The sequence below is a fragment of the Salvelinus fontinalis genome, chromosome 21 (genome assembly GCF_029448725.1).
Source record: "Salvelinus fontinalis isolate EN_2023a chromosome 21, ASM2944872v1, whole genome shotgun sequence".
NCBI lineage: Eukaryota > Metazoa > Chordata > Actinopteri > Salmoniformes > Salmonidae > Salvelinus > Salvelinus fontinalis.
In genome coordinates this window covers 34,216,884-34,231,989 of record NC_074685.1, presented here as the reverse complement: position 1 = coordinate 34,231,989, position 15,106 = coordinate 34,216,884, and the positions used below count along the sequence as shown (strand labels likewise).

Genomic DNA, 15,106 nt, shown 5'->3' with positions numbered 1-15,106 from the left:
GCCCAAAGTACTTCCGTCTATGACATGGTGCTGGCAAGGGTGAAGGACAGAGAAGTGTTGAACGTGAGAAAAACAATATCATGGACAGAAAAGTGTGAAAAGAGTGTTTCCAGGAATCTGCCTGAAGATTGAAAGTTTTGTGCTGAGAGGAACAGTAAAGCCCAGGCACCAAGGACAAATAGATAAGAAGTTAAAAAAAGAAGAAAAAAAAGACAAAAGAAAATGTCCCGGGAGCCAAAAGAGAGTTCCTTGGTTACAGTATCTGAGCCTGAAGACATGCATGGAGGGACAGGGAGGGTCAGCCCGGGAAAGATAGAAAGAGAGAAATATGGAGAGAAATGAGTGTGAGTAATGGTGGCAGGCTGTGCTGGGCTGGAAGCTGAGAGGGCAGCGGAGACTGAAAGTACCACAGGAATAGTAATGTCTTGGCTTTGCTGAGGTCTGATTTCTGCTGGGCCCCAGTTACCGCTGAATATTTTATATGATACCGCAAGGTTAGCAAAAAGACACACAAACACAAAGTTAGCATGAAACAGGTCCTCAAGGTCTACACTGCAGAGTCAGTCTCTTCCAGCCATACAAATGCTTACTTCAGCCCAGGGAAACCAGGTGTGTGTCGGCCTAGTATGTGACCAATAAGTGACCGTAATGTATCAATAAGTACCAATTATATACATCATATGAAGCACAGTCCACATTGCAGCTCTCCAGTCTTTCAATGGACATACTGAATAGGACCACCATAAGGTGGCTCTCCATCCTACTGTCTGTTGTCCTCTTTTCTCCCTGTGTTTAGTCTCTAATTTGGCACACCCACATACATACATACACACACACTCCAATCGAGGAGATAAGTACTTTACACCAGTGTGATTTGGTTAAGTAGTACTTTTAAGTATTTTTACTTAAGTCGTTTTTTGGGGTATCTTTAGTTTACTATTTATATTTTTTTACTTTTACTTTACTACATTCCTAAAGAAAGGTATGTACTTTTTACTCCATACATTTTCCCTGACACCCAAAAGTACTTGTTACATTTTGAATGCTTAGCAGGAAAGGAAAATATTCTGATTCACTCATGTATCAAGAACATCTCTGGTCATCCCTACTGCATCTGAACTGGCAGACTCACTAAAGACATGCTTCGTTTCTAAATGATGTCTGAGTGTTGGAGCATCCCCTGGCTATCCGTAAATATAAACAAAACAAGAAAATGGTGCTGTTTGTTTGCTTAATATAAGGAATTTGAAATTATACTTTTACTTTTGATACTTAAGTATATTTGAGTAATTTCATTTACTTTTGGTACTTAAGTGTATTCAAAACCAAATATTTTTTTCTCAAGTAGGATTTTATTGGGTGAATCACTTTTACTTAAGTCATTTTCTATTAAGGCATCTTTACTTTTACTCAAGTATGACAATTGGGTACTTTTTCCACCACTGCAAAATCAGCAGTGTAACATTGTCATGGAAACACTGGCTGGATCATTTTGACTTTTCTTTCTCCATTTCCCTCCATCTCAATCTCTGCCTCTCTCTTTCTTTTTTGTCTCTTTCCATCAGTCTCTGCCCGTTCCTCTGTAAGTCTCCCTCTTTCCGTTTCCCTTCCGTGCCCCCTTTATCTGCTTCCCCCAATCACCTTCCCTCTCTCTGTCTTTTATTCTCATTGCAAACAAATGACGGCAGCCACTGCCACGCTGCTGCTGATGTCACTGGTTACCATGGCTACCAACCGCTCAGCTGTGACGCTGCCCCAGAGGAGAGATATGGGTAAGGTTTACAACGTTTACATTAACATTAAAACAGGCAGCACATGGAGCTTCATCAAGTGTTGGTCTCGCAGACTGTATTCCGTCAAGGGTCACCAGGTGACCTAATCAGCCATAGTCCTCTAGGATAATGTCCTGAAGTCTGGTTGGCTGCGACTATCCTAGGAAAGATCTGCTCTTCAAAAGTAGCTACTGTACCGTGGGTTCGTATCCCCGAAACCAACGTGCTAATATTTTCCTCCTCTAGAGAGAGAAGAGAGACTGTACGCAAAACATTGGAGACAAACATATGGAGAGCCAGCTGGCCTTAGAAAGCTCACATTAAACTGGTGACCTGAACCATGAACACAACCAGACACCATGTTACACACACAAACACACACACAAGCATTAACACACACAGCTCACTTCACCACCTAACACCTGATCTAGGGTCAGTAGGTCTTCTGGGTCACAGCAACAATCTGATGACTCTCTGACCTAGACCACTGTTTTAGGACGATGTTATATTCCGTAAATGCTACGTGATGTGCTATATGTTGTATTCTGCATGCAGTGTGTTAGCCATGCTATGCTAGGTATTGTATCCTGATTGACGCATGTTAGCCATGCAATACTATGCTACATGATACAGTTGAAGTAAGAAGTTTACATACACTTAGGTTGGAGTCATTAAAACTCGTTTTTCAACCACTCCACACTTTTCTTGATAACAAACTATAGTTTTGTCTAGTCGGTTAGGACATCTACTTTGTGCATGACAAGTAATTTTTCCAACAATAGTTTAGACAGATTATTTCACTTATAATTCACTGTATCACAATTCCAGTGGGTCAGAAGTTTACATACACTAAGTTGACTGTGCCTTTAAACAGCTTGGAAAATTCCAGAAAATGATGTCATGGCTTTAGAAGCTTCTGATAGGCTAATTGACATCATTTGACTCAATTGGTGGTGTACCTGTGGATGTATTTCAAGGCCTACCTTCAAACTCAGTGCTTCTTTGCTTGACATCATGGGAAAATCAAAAGAAATCAGCCAAGACTTCAGAAAAAAAAGTGAAGCACGGGGGTGGCAGCATCATGTTGTGGGGGTGCTTTGCTGCAGGAGGGACTGGTGCACTTCACAAAATAGATGGCATCATGAGGTAGGAACTTATGTGGATATATTGAAGCATCAGTCAGGAAGTTAAAGCTTGGTCGCAAATGGGTCTTCCAAATGGACAATGACCCCAAGCATACTTCCAAAGTTGTGGCAAAATGGCTTAAGGACAACAAAGTCAAGGTATTGGAGTGGCCATCACAAAGCCCTGACCTCAATCCCATAGAAAATTTGTGGGCAGAACTGAAAAAGCATGTGCGAGCAAGAAGGCCTACAAACCTGACTCAGTTACACCAGCTCTGTCAGGAGGAATGGGCCAAAATTCACCCAACTTATTGTGGGAAGCTTGTGGAAGGCTACCCGAAACATTTGATCCAAGTTAAACAATTTAAAGGCAATGCTACCAAATACTGATTGAGTGCATGTAAACTTCTGACCCACTGGGAATGTGATGAAAGAAATAAAAGCTGAACTAAATCCTTCTCTCTACTATTATTCTGACATTTCACGTTCTTAAAATAAAAGTGATGATCCTAACTGACTGAAAAAAGATAATTTTTTCTAGGATTTAATGTCAGGAATTGTGAAAAACGAAGTTTAAATGCATTTGGCTAAGGTGAATGTAAACTTCCGACTTCAACTGTATATGTATTCTGTGTGCTGTATTTTCTATGCTAGCCAGCAACCACCCACCTGGATCATGTAGAGCTGGGCAATGCGGTACTCCTCCACGCTCATGGGCATGGGGATCCGGTACTCCTTGATCAACATGGTGGCTGGTGGGTGGGGGTAACAGGGGAGGGGGGGGGGCGGAGAGTCGTTTCAACGAGCCGCTCTACCCAAGCAGCAGCAGCATCAAACAGCCTCGATGGAAAGCATCATGGTTCAGACCTGTAGGAGGAGAGAGTTACACTGGGTGAGAGGAAACCTTATAATACTTGATTTGGTCAATTCTATGTTGTGAGAACTATCAGTAGTCTCAGAAAATGTCTGTGTGATGACACACACACGCAAGGGTAAGAAGAGAATACTTGACACGGAATGACATAATCACATATAAATCCTTAATCCAATCAAGACAACACTTCCTCTCCACATCTTGTGTGTGTATGTCCTCAGTCACCATTCAGCCCTGAGTCAGATATATCAAAACATTTACCTACTAATCAAATATTTATATATTTTTTCTAAGTCCACATTATATCCAATGTTCCAGCCACTTCTCAGTAACGTCCAAACTAAATGCCAAAAGTTATTCCTAAAAGTCAATGTCCCTATCACTGTAGAGGTGCAGTAACAGCAGTCTGCTAACAATGCAATTCCACAAATCGGCAAGTCCCAGGCATCAACATTCAATCAATGTCCAAGTAATGACAAAACAAAATATAAACAACGTTTCCTTCAGTAGAGGTCTGCTCAAGCCTCCCAAAATACAAGGCAGCATGGCAACACACACAGACAGACAGGGACGAGTTAAGGGAGTCACATGACTGAGGTGGCTTAGTTTAAAGCAGATTAAACACACAGCACCACACAACTCTGTCTAATAGGAGAGGAGAGAGAGAATGGAGGGAGGGAATAAGAGGGAGGGAGAGAGGGAATAAGAGGGAGGGAGAGAGGGAATAAGAGGGAGGGAGAGAGGGAATAAGAGGGAGGGAGAGAGGGAATAAGAGGGAGGGAGAGAGGAGAAAAGGGTAGTGAGAAAGAGGGGTTGGAAGGCTGCTCGAGAGAGAGAGAGAGAGAGAGAGAGAGAGAGAGAGAGAGAGAGAGAGAGAGAGAGAGAGAGAGAGAGAGCGAGAGAGCGAGAGAGAGAGCGAGAGAGCGAGAGGCATAATCACTCCAGCCCAACAGATTAATAGATTGATAGAGACAGAGGCTAGTGGAGTGTCACAGGGAAGCCAGAGGGGACGCAGAGGCAGAGAGAGAGAGATTAACAGGTGGTCTTGGATTAAGATTGGGTTAGAGCATACTGGACACTAACAATGCGATACAGTATGTCAATGGCTTAAAGTTATTGTTGCCCAAATAATGCACCAATCTACGTCATTGACGTAACAGGATTCCCCCTCCCAAAGATTGCTACATGTCATTGGCTTGAAACCATTCCGCACTAACGTCATTGGCTTAAAATGATTCCCATTATAGTTAACTACATTAATGTGAGCTGCTGTTCTAACGGAGGTTTAATTTGATAAAAACATGTAGCGCACACAAACTCTGACCACAGCAGAAAAGTATTAGTCATATTATAACCAAGTGTCTCTTTGAAGTTTCACCATCTCCTCTATATGAGAGCACTGAAAATACTGAATGTATTGTATTTGCGGTAGGGTAATGTATTTGCACTGCAGTAGGGTAATGTATTTGCACTGCAGTAGGGTAATGTATTTGCACTGCGGTAGGGTATTGTATTTGCACTGTGGTAGGGTATTGTATTTGCACTATAGGTATTGTATTGCTGGACCAGAGACAGGACAAGCCAAGCGGTGATGTATTGTATTCAGTCTTCAGTAATATGCTGGAGCACTTAGGCTGGACACAAACACATTAAAACTGCTAGGGTCTGCCTTGGCAGTGAGCAGGCCACTTCCAATACATCTTATACCACAGCCAGTGTGTGTGTGTGTTTGCGCACTCGTGTGTGTGTCTGCGTGTGTGTGCCGATGTGCATATCTGTGTGTGTGTGTGTATGTGTGTGTGTGTGTGTGTGTGTGTGTGTGTGTGTGTATTGTTTTGGGGTCTGTTCCGGGCCAATTCCATCCTTCATGCCAACCAATGCAGGAGGGACTTTATTGTCCGCTGATGAGGTAGCCTAATGCTTTTCTCCTCAGCGTCCGTCTGTCATATCCTCTCCCTATGGGGTCTGAGGTGGCTGAGCTCCAGCATGGTGATTACTTTGGGGGATGTCCACTGCTGGGTCCAGCTGAGATTGTTGCAGTGCTGCCCAGTCTGAAAACTAAAACCTTATCCTAGGGGACTCACTGGGAGTTTGGTTTTCACACTGGGGCAGGCCATATCAGCTCAATGTACTGGACATCTCATATATATTTTACTCAGTAAATGTGTCTAATATAATATAGTAGAATGACTCTTGTGAAGTCAAAACACCATTTCACAAGGCCATGGGTCTATTATTCTGTCCTGTGGAACCTTGCTAGGATGGTAGTACTGTCGGTCGCAGAATCATACTACCATAATAAACTATATACTGTGTAACTATATACTGTCGAAAGTTTACATACACTTGGGTTGGAGTCATTAAAACTCGTTTTTCAACCACTCCACAAATTTCTTGTTAACAAACTCTAGTTTTGGCAAGTCGGTTAGGACATCTACATTGTGGATGACAAGTTAGTTATTTTTCCAACAACTGTTTACAGAGAGATTATTTCACTTATAATTCACTGTATCACAATTCCAATGGGTCAGAAGTTTACATACACTAAGTTGACTGTGCCTTTAAACAGCTTGGAAAATTCCAGAAAATGATGTCATGGCTTTAGAAGCTTCTGATGGGCTAATTGACATAATTTGAGTCAGTTGGAGGTGTACCTGTGGATGTATTTCAAGGCCTACCTTCAAACTCTATATTCACAGTAAAATGAGTCCTATATCGACATAATCTGAAAGGCCGCTCAGCAAGGAAGAAGCCACTGCTCCAAAACCTGCCATAAAAAAGCCAGACTACGGTTTGCAACTGCACATGGGGACATAGATTGTACTTTTTGGAGAAATGTCCTCTGGTCTGATGAAACAAAAATAGAACTGTTTGGCCATAATGACCATCGTTATGTTTGGAGGAAAAAGGGGGGAGGCTTGCAAGCCGAAGAACACCATCCCAACCGTGAAGCACGGGGGTGGCAGCATCATGTTGTGGGGGTGCTTTGCTGCAGGAGGGGCAGATGCACTTCACAAAATAGATGGCATCATGAGGTAGGAAAATTATATGGATATATTGAAGCAACATCGCAAGACATCGGTCAGGAAGTTAAATCTTGGTCGCAAATGGGTCTTCCAAATGGACATTGACCCCAAGCATACTTCCAAAGTTGTGTCAAAATGGCTTAAGGACAATAAAGTCAAGGTATTGGAGTGGCCATCACAAAGCCCTGACCTCAATCCCATAGAGAATTTGTGGTTAGAACTGAAAAAGTGTGTGCGAGCAAGGGGGCCTACGAAAATATACCTGACTCAGGTACACCAGCTCTGTCAGGAGGAATGGGCCAAAATTCACCCAACCTATTGTGGGAAGCTTGTGGAAGGCTACCCGAAACATTTGACCCAAGTTAAACAATTCAAAGGCAATGCTACCAAATACTAATTGAGTGCATGTAAACTTCTGACTCACTGGGAATGTGATGAAAGAAATAAAAGCTGAAATAAATCATTATTCTGACATTTCACATTCTTAAAATAAAGTGGTGATCCTAACTGACCTAAAACAGGGAGTTTTTACTAGGATTGAATGTCAGGAATTGTGAAAAACTGAGTTTAAATGTATTTGGCTAAGGTGTATGTAAACTTCCGACTTCAACAGTATCAGTTGCTGATCCCTCTGTACTGGTACAGATCTACTACTACTCAGCAAAAAAAGAAACACCCCTTTTTCAGGACCCAAATAACTTGACAGATCTTCATTGTAAAGGGTTTAAACACTGTTTCCCATGCTTGTTCAATGAACCATAAACAACTAATGAACATGCACCTGTGGAACAGTCGTTAAGACACTAACAGTTTACCGACGGTAGGCAATTAAGGTCACAGTTATGAAAACTTAGGACACTAAATCAAATCATTAAATCAAATTTATTTATAAAGCCCTTCGTACATCAGCTGATATCTCAAAGTGCTGTACAGAAACCCAGCCTTAAAACCCTTAACAGCAAGCAATGCAGGTGTAGAAGCACGGTGGCTAGGAAAAACTCCCTAGAAAGGCCAAAACCTAGGAAGAAACCTAGAGAGGAACCAGGCTATAAGAGGTGGCTAGTCGTCTTCTGGCTGTGCCAGGTGGAGATTATAACAGAACATGGCCAAGATGTTCAAATGTTCATAAATGACCAGCATGGTCAAATAATAATAATCACAGTAGTTGTCGAGGGTGCAGCATGCCAGCACCTCAAGAGTAAATGTCAGTTAGCTTTTCATAAAGAGGCCTTTCTACTGACTCTGGAAAAAAAACTAAAGAAAGATTCCCAGGGTCCCTGCTCATCTGCGTGAACGTGCCTTAGGCATGCTGTAAGGAGGCATGAGGACTGCAGATGTGGCCAGAGCAATAAATTGCAATGTCCGTACTGTGAGACACCTAAGACAGTGCTACAGGGAGACAGGACGGACAGCTGATCGTCCCCGCAGTGGCAGATCACGTGTAACAATACCTGCACAGGATCGGTATGTCCGAACATCACACACAGCAGGACAGGTACAGGTGAAACTGAAAATCTCGTACAACGCTGTGTACTACTCCCTTCACAGAACAGCACAAAGTGGCTCTAACCAGAATAGAAGGAGGAGTGGGAGGCCCGGTGCACAACTGAGCAAAAGGACAAGTACATTAGTGTTTGAGAAACAGACGCCTCACAAGTCCTCAACTGGCAGCTTCATTAAATAGTACCCGCAAAACCCGCTGCCAGTTTTCTCCCCAATTTTGTGGTATCCAATTGGTAGTTACAGTCTTGTCTCGTACGGACTCAGGAGAGGCGAAGATCGAGATCCGTGCGTCCTCCGAAACACAACCCAACCAAGCCGCACTGCTTCTTGACACATGCCTACTGAACCCGGAAGCCAGCCGCACCAATGTGCCGGAGAAAACACTGTACACCTGGCAACCGTGTCAGCGTGCACTGTCCCTGGCTAACCACAGGAGTCGCTAGTGCGCGATGGGACAAGGACATCCCCCTGCCGGCCAAACCCTCCCCTAACCCGGCAACGCTGGGCCAATTGTGCGCCGCCCCATGGGTTTCCCGGTCGCGGCCGGCTGCGACAGAGCCTGGAATCGAACCCAGAATCTCTAGTGGCACAGCTAGTGCCTAGCTAGTGCCTTAGACCACTGTGCCACTCGGGAGGCCTTGGGGAAAATCTATTTAATCCATTTTAGAATAAGGCTGTAACGTAACAAAATGTGGAAAAAGTCAAGGGGTCTGAAAACTTTCCGAATGCACCTTCAATCTTTGTATTCTGTGAATATGGACAAAATCTATCATTACCTAAAAAAATGTAATCTTTGACTGCAATATCTCTGCCCAGAATGTCAGATCCTCACAAGGTAAAGTGCGTATTGTTCAGAAGTGCCTTTCTGAATAGAGGGGATCTACACAGTCTGAGAAAGATATTTGGTCGCTAATGTCCAAGTTTGACTGTCTGAGAAAGGTATTTGTTCGCAAATGCCCATGTTTGACATGTTTTTTTCTGTGTATATGCATGACTTAAAGCATAATATTTATGACAAAAGTAACATGTTTATTCTATACTCTAAGTACGTATGCATGATTCATTAGTCAGTTTATATGTTTAGTACATTTGGTTAAAATATGTGACTGTCCTTTTTGGCTGCTTGTACATTTGACCTCTTAAAAATTACATTCCAGTTTTAATATCTCTGGCCCAGAAAGTCAGATTTTTACTAGATAAAGTTCTGTTTCAGTGGGGTCTCCTACAGTTTTCTCAGGGGTTCTATGTCATAATAGACTAGTCCTTGGTGGTGCTACAGACCACAACTGTAGCAGAAAACACATTTTTATCCATTCTGTATTTTTGCATATCTTAAAGCATTATAACTTTATCAAAAGTAACTATGAATTCCTCCATTCTACAGTGTAAGTGTTTGTTTGATATTCCACTAAGGTTTTGTTGAGAATTTCAGGATATTTGACAAAATAATCTATTATGGTTTCGATTATGCCCATTGAAAACCCATTGCAAATTGCCTTTAAAAAAATAAAAAGGAATCCAGTCTAACTTTGTGTATTACACATCATTGTTTGATCTAGCATGGATAACAGCCTGTAACAAGCCAAAAAAATGTAAACTTGTGTGAACCCCTAATAATAATTTCAGTGATGGCTCCCAGCACATCACAAGCCTCCATTCCACTGAAACGCATCGCTGCTGCCCCTGAAGCCAGCCAGCCAGCCAGACATGCCAGACTTTTATCAATGTTTAACAGCATGTGATCAATACAGGCTTCAGTGGCAGGATCACCAACAACAACAACACAACTCCGGCAGCACACAGTACACACATTCAGGCTCAACACAATCAGGCTCAGCTAAAACGTACAGTAGCTAACCTAAAGCAGACGTTCAGCCTCCACGTACAGCCTCACAAGTCGAGGTTCCAGCATGAAGAATGAATGTGATAATATGGTGAATGGCAACACACTACGACTAGTACGCCACACACTCCACTTGTTTCCCCCTAAACCAGCTATACTCCAGGGCTGCATGTATCAACAGTCTATAGTGGCATCCTCTCCTCCAGTCCTTTCCTCAGTCTGCATCTGACATACAAGAACACACACAGACATTGACATGCACCAAACTAAAAACCGGTAAAACTGATACAGAAGAGCAGTCTCAGAACAATACGTTTTACCTTTTAGAAGCAGGAAGACAGCTCGGCAGCTTGTCATAACCAACAGATCCAATCAACAGTGACTGAAGGGCCATCTCATCTCCCGCACTCAGCCCCATCAGCCTGACATACTGACGTCCCTACAGTAGCACCATCCCCGACTGGCCTTAGTCTGGTAAGCCTACGTTGTTGTTATTGTCTCTGCTGTTGTTGTGTTGGTCTGTGGTCTCGTCAGCTGTGATGTGGCTAACGCAGCAGGACAGGAGCGCTTGGTGTGAAACCAGACATCAGAGGAGGGAAAAAAACAGAAGACATCGATTCGCTCTCTCTCTCTTCCTCTTTTCCCCTTCCACACTTTATTATTTTTTATTTCCACCCCGTCTCCACCTCCTCTGGAGCTAGGAAGCCCAGTTACCATGGAGATGCATGAGGCTGTGATGTGATTGGTCAGTGTTGTTATGATGCATCGAGTCTGAGGGATGGCCCACTGGTTATTCAGTGCGACTGGACTCCTTCATTCCTCAAACTCTCGCACACACTTACACTTCTTCCTGTCTCTCCTCTCTCTCTTTTCCTCTCACAATCGATCCTCTCTCTCTCGCTCTCTCACACGATCATCGTCGCTCTTCCTCATTTATCCTCTCTTCCCTTGTGAATGTCTACCTCTCGCCTGCTCTCCATATGTCTCCTGCTATCTCTTGGTAATGGTATTCATAGGACTAGGCATTTGTGTTGTCAGCTGATCTAAACAGATTCAAGTCCTTTACTTTTCTTTACAAACTCACACAACACAGAGTATGAATTCCTCAAAAACAGAGGTACACTGTTCAGCATCTCAAAAACCGAGGTCAGTTTTGAATAGAGTAAAGGCATGTAAACATACTGTAGCCTAAGTAGAAAGTACCCCTTTGATCAGTGAACACAGAGAAAAATGACTTCACACATGCAGGGTGTCATAAACCATGCACCTGGAATATTCTGCTTCCCTGGCCTGGTGTTGAATTGCATAATTTGAATGAGCCTGCCTTGAATCACCACGTGTCTTTCACTTTGACTACCAAATCTCTGAACCATGCATTACTTTTCACATTACCCATCAATAACCCCCCAGTGATCTCACTCCTCTAGATATTGTAAATGCTCATAGGCCTTAGTATGCCATCATTGAAAATAAGAATGTGTTCTTAAACTGACTTGCCTAGTTAAATAAAGGTTAAATCAAATAACATTTTTAGTTTTTTGGTAGCATTGCCTTTAAATTGTTTAACTTGGGTCAAACGTTTTGGGTAGCCTTCCACAAGCTTCCCACAATAAGTTGGGTGAATTTTGGCCCATTCCTCCTGACAGAGTTGGTGTACCTGAGTCTGGTTTGTTTGCCTTGCTTGCACACGCTTTTTCAGTTCTGCCCACAAATCATCTATAGGATTGAGGTTAGGGCTTTGTGATGGCCACTCCAATACCTTGACTTTGTTGTCCTTAAGCCATTTTGACACAACTTTGGAAGTATGCTTGGGGTCATTGTCCATTTGGAAGACCCATTTGCGACCAAGCTTTAACTTCCTGACCGATGTCGCTTCAAAATATCCACAATTTTTCTTCTTGATGATGCCATTTATTTTGTGAAGTGCACCAGTCCCTCCTGCAGCAAAGCACCCCCACAAGATGATGCTGCCACTCCCGTGCTTCACGGTTGGGATGGTGTTCTTCGGCTTGCAAGCCTCCCCCTTTTTCCTTCAAACATAACGATGGTCATTATGGCCAAACAGTTCTATTTTGGTTTCATCAGACCAGAGGACATTTCTCCAAAAAGTACTATCTTTGTCCCCATGTGAGGTTGCAAACCGTAGTCTGGCTTTTTTATGGCGGTTTTGGAGCAGTGGCTTCTTCTTTGTTGAGCGGCCTTTCAGCTTATGTCGATATAGGACTCGTTTTACTGTGGATATAGATACTTTTTTACCCGTTTCCTCCAGCATCTTCAAAAGGTCCTTTGCTGTTGTTCTGGAAATGATTTGCACTTTTTGCACCAAAGTACGTTCATCTCTAGGAGACAGAACGCGTCTCCTTCCTGAGCGGTATGACGGCTGCGTGGTCCCATGGTGTTGATACTTGCATACTATTGTTTGTACAGATGAGCGTGGTACCTTCAGGTGTTTTGAAATTGCTCCCAAGGATGAACCAGACTTGTGGAGGTCTACAAAAACAAAAGCTTTAACTTCCTGACTGATGCTTCAATATATCCACATAAGTTCCTTCCTCATGATGCCATCTATTTTGTAAAGTGCACCAGTCCCTCCTGCAGCAAAGCACCCCCACAACATGCTGCTGCCACCCCCGTGCTTCACTTTTTTTTCTGACGTCTTGGCTGATTTCTTTTGATTTTCCCATGATGTCAAGCAAAGAAGCACTGAGTTTGAAGGTAGGCCTTGAAATACATCCACAGGTACACCTCCAATTGAGTCAAATGATGTCAATTAGCCTATCAGAAGCTTCTAAAGCCATGACATCATTTTCTGGAATTTTCCAAGCTGTTTAAAGGCACAGTCAGCTTAGTGAATGTAAACTTCTGACCCACTGGAATTGTGATACAGTTAATTATAAGTGAAATAATCTGTGTGTATACAATTGTTGGAAAAATTACTTGTGTAATGCACAAAGTAGATGTCCTAACCGACTTGCCAAAACTAGTTTGTTAACAAGAAATTTGTGGAGTGGTTGAAAAACGAGTTTTAATGACTCGACCATATGTAATGTAAACTTCCGACTTCAACTGTAAATGCTAGAATTCACACGTGTCAATCTATCACGTTTGAATGCGTCCATCTGTTACTTGCCTGACATGTCAAGGAGGGCTTGACAGATGAGTGGGCTAAATCACAACCAGATCTGGCAACCTGGCTAGAAAGGAAGGAGTATATTAGAGATTGTAGAAGTAATTTCTCATTCATAGCAGCAGCCAACCGTAGTCACAGTCTCTCTCTCTCACACAGTCTCTCTCTCTCTCACAGTCTCTCTCTCTCTCACAGTCTCTCTCTCTCCCCTTGCTGACAGGTCTCCACCCAGCACACACAACCATAGTCTATCCAGCCTCCGGCAAAGGCTGGTTAACCCAATCAGCCAGCCAGCTTGGACAGTCTACTGTAATATCCAGAGCTCAGGTCCAGATCACAGAGGCTGTGATGTTCTCGGCCTGTCTCTGTCACCTTGTGACATACCTACGAATCACTCTGCACTTGCACTACTCTCCCAATGCAATGTCACCACCATCCGCTTGTTGACAAGGCAAAAGTTTAAAGGTTCTCAATAAAGGAATCTGTGGATAATGATACAACCATTATGTTTGAGTAAACAGATAGTAGACACATGGCAATAACTACAATGTAATCTACTTGCTTAGGCACCTTAGTCAGCTGCCACTGTTGAAAACATGCCAGGAAGAAGACAGTTGACAAGTGAACTAGTAGACAGTGGGCTGCGGTTCTCTTGTACACAGTTAGTTACAAACACTGAAACCTAAAGGCACAAAGACTAGTCCTGACACGTCACATCTACATGATCTCAATCTCTTTTGACAAAATCTGGTATCAGCTCTGCCCAGATGCTAAAGACACCTTCCTCTTTCTCAGTTTTGCAACAACCATGTTGAGGCTAAAGACGTAATGTAGTATAGAGAGCTTCCTTCCTTCTCTGTTTAGTAGAGAGAGGAGTCCAAATAAAAACAGTCCAACTAGAATAAAATAGAACACCTTCATTTACCATTTCCTTCTCACGCACAGACAACCAGGAAATGGATCCCAATTCGGCATACAATTCCACAACAGTCCTCTCTCCTCTAGGAATTCTACCTTTTCCTCTCTGCCTGGCCTGAGTAATGAGTCTGGACCCACATAGCTCTGATGTCATCGTCATACAAGCCCAACGTCACTATATCAGAGAGGGTGGGGTGGGGAGACACAGGGAGGTGAATGAGAAGGAACGTGCCCCTGGCGTGCGGTGTGTGTGTGTGTGTGTGAGTAACTGTATGTGTGAGGAGGGGTGGGAATAGATGATGAGTGAAGGCAGTCTATTTTTAGCTCCGGAGGAGGGGAGGGGGTTCAGTTGTGACGCGACATGCTCTGATGCGTCTGATCTCTCTCCTCCGCGCTCTCTCCTCTCCTCCACTCTCTCCCTCTCCCTTCCTCTCCACCGTTTATTTGAATGAGGCAATAAATCACTCTCTCTCTGGGAGGAGGGGAGCTGAGATAATCGTCAGACGCTCACTGTTCATCCAACCATCCGTTTTCCTCCCTTCATCCCTCTCTCCCTCCCTGCCTGCTATTGCTCAGAGCTATTAAAAACGCTCCATTTGGGTCTCTGGTGGAGAGAGAGTCAGAAGTCAGCATTCGATTTCCCACCCTGACGCAGTTTTTCATATCACCTCCGCTGCTGGAGCGGGATTGGAAAAGCTTCTATTTCTTGGTGGCTAGGGGGGGAAGTGGTAGGTATTGTGCAAACACACACACAGTAACACACAAAGTGTGTTGTGATAGTGTTGTATTAGAACAGACTGTGTCAGTAGGCACATTGATGGCCAGTCAAACATATCAGCCATGATCATGGACTTTCTCATCTCCTGCCAGGCTGCCGCTCTAGTCTGGTCTATCACCTATTTACTGGGAAATATGCTTT

The 15,106-nt window shown here is 43.4% G+C and overlaps 1 protein-coding gene across 7 annotated transcripts in view; it reads right to left on the bottom strand.

The window, feature by feature from the left end:
• LOC129818749 (membrane-associated phosphatidylinositol transfer protein 2-like) overlaps positions 1–15,106 on the bottom strand; it is a 67,517-nt gene that overhangs the window by 36,568 nt on the left and 15,843 nt on the right. For 6 of the 7 annotated variants that reach the window (XM_055874945.1, XM_055874949.1, XM_055874948.1 and 3 more), the window contains exon 2: positions 3,566–3,763. In XM_055874945.1, coding sequence (XP_055730920.1) covers positions 3,566–3,643 — 78 coding nt within the window. In that variant the 5' untranslated portion in view covers positions 3,644–3,763. Of the gene's footprint in view, positions 1–3,565; positions 3,764–10,462; positions 10,827–15,106 lie in introns of those variants that run through there. The other variant, XM_055874947.1, reaches the window with a different exon arrangement.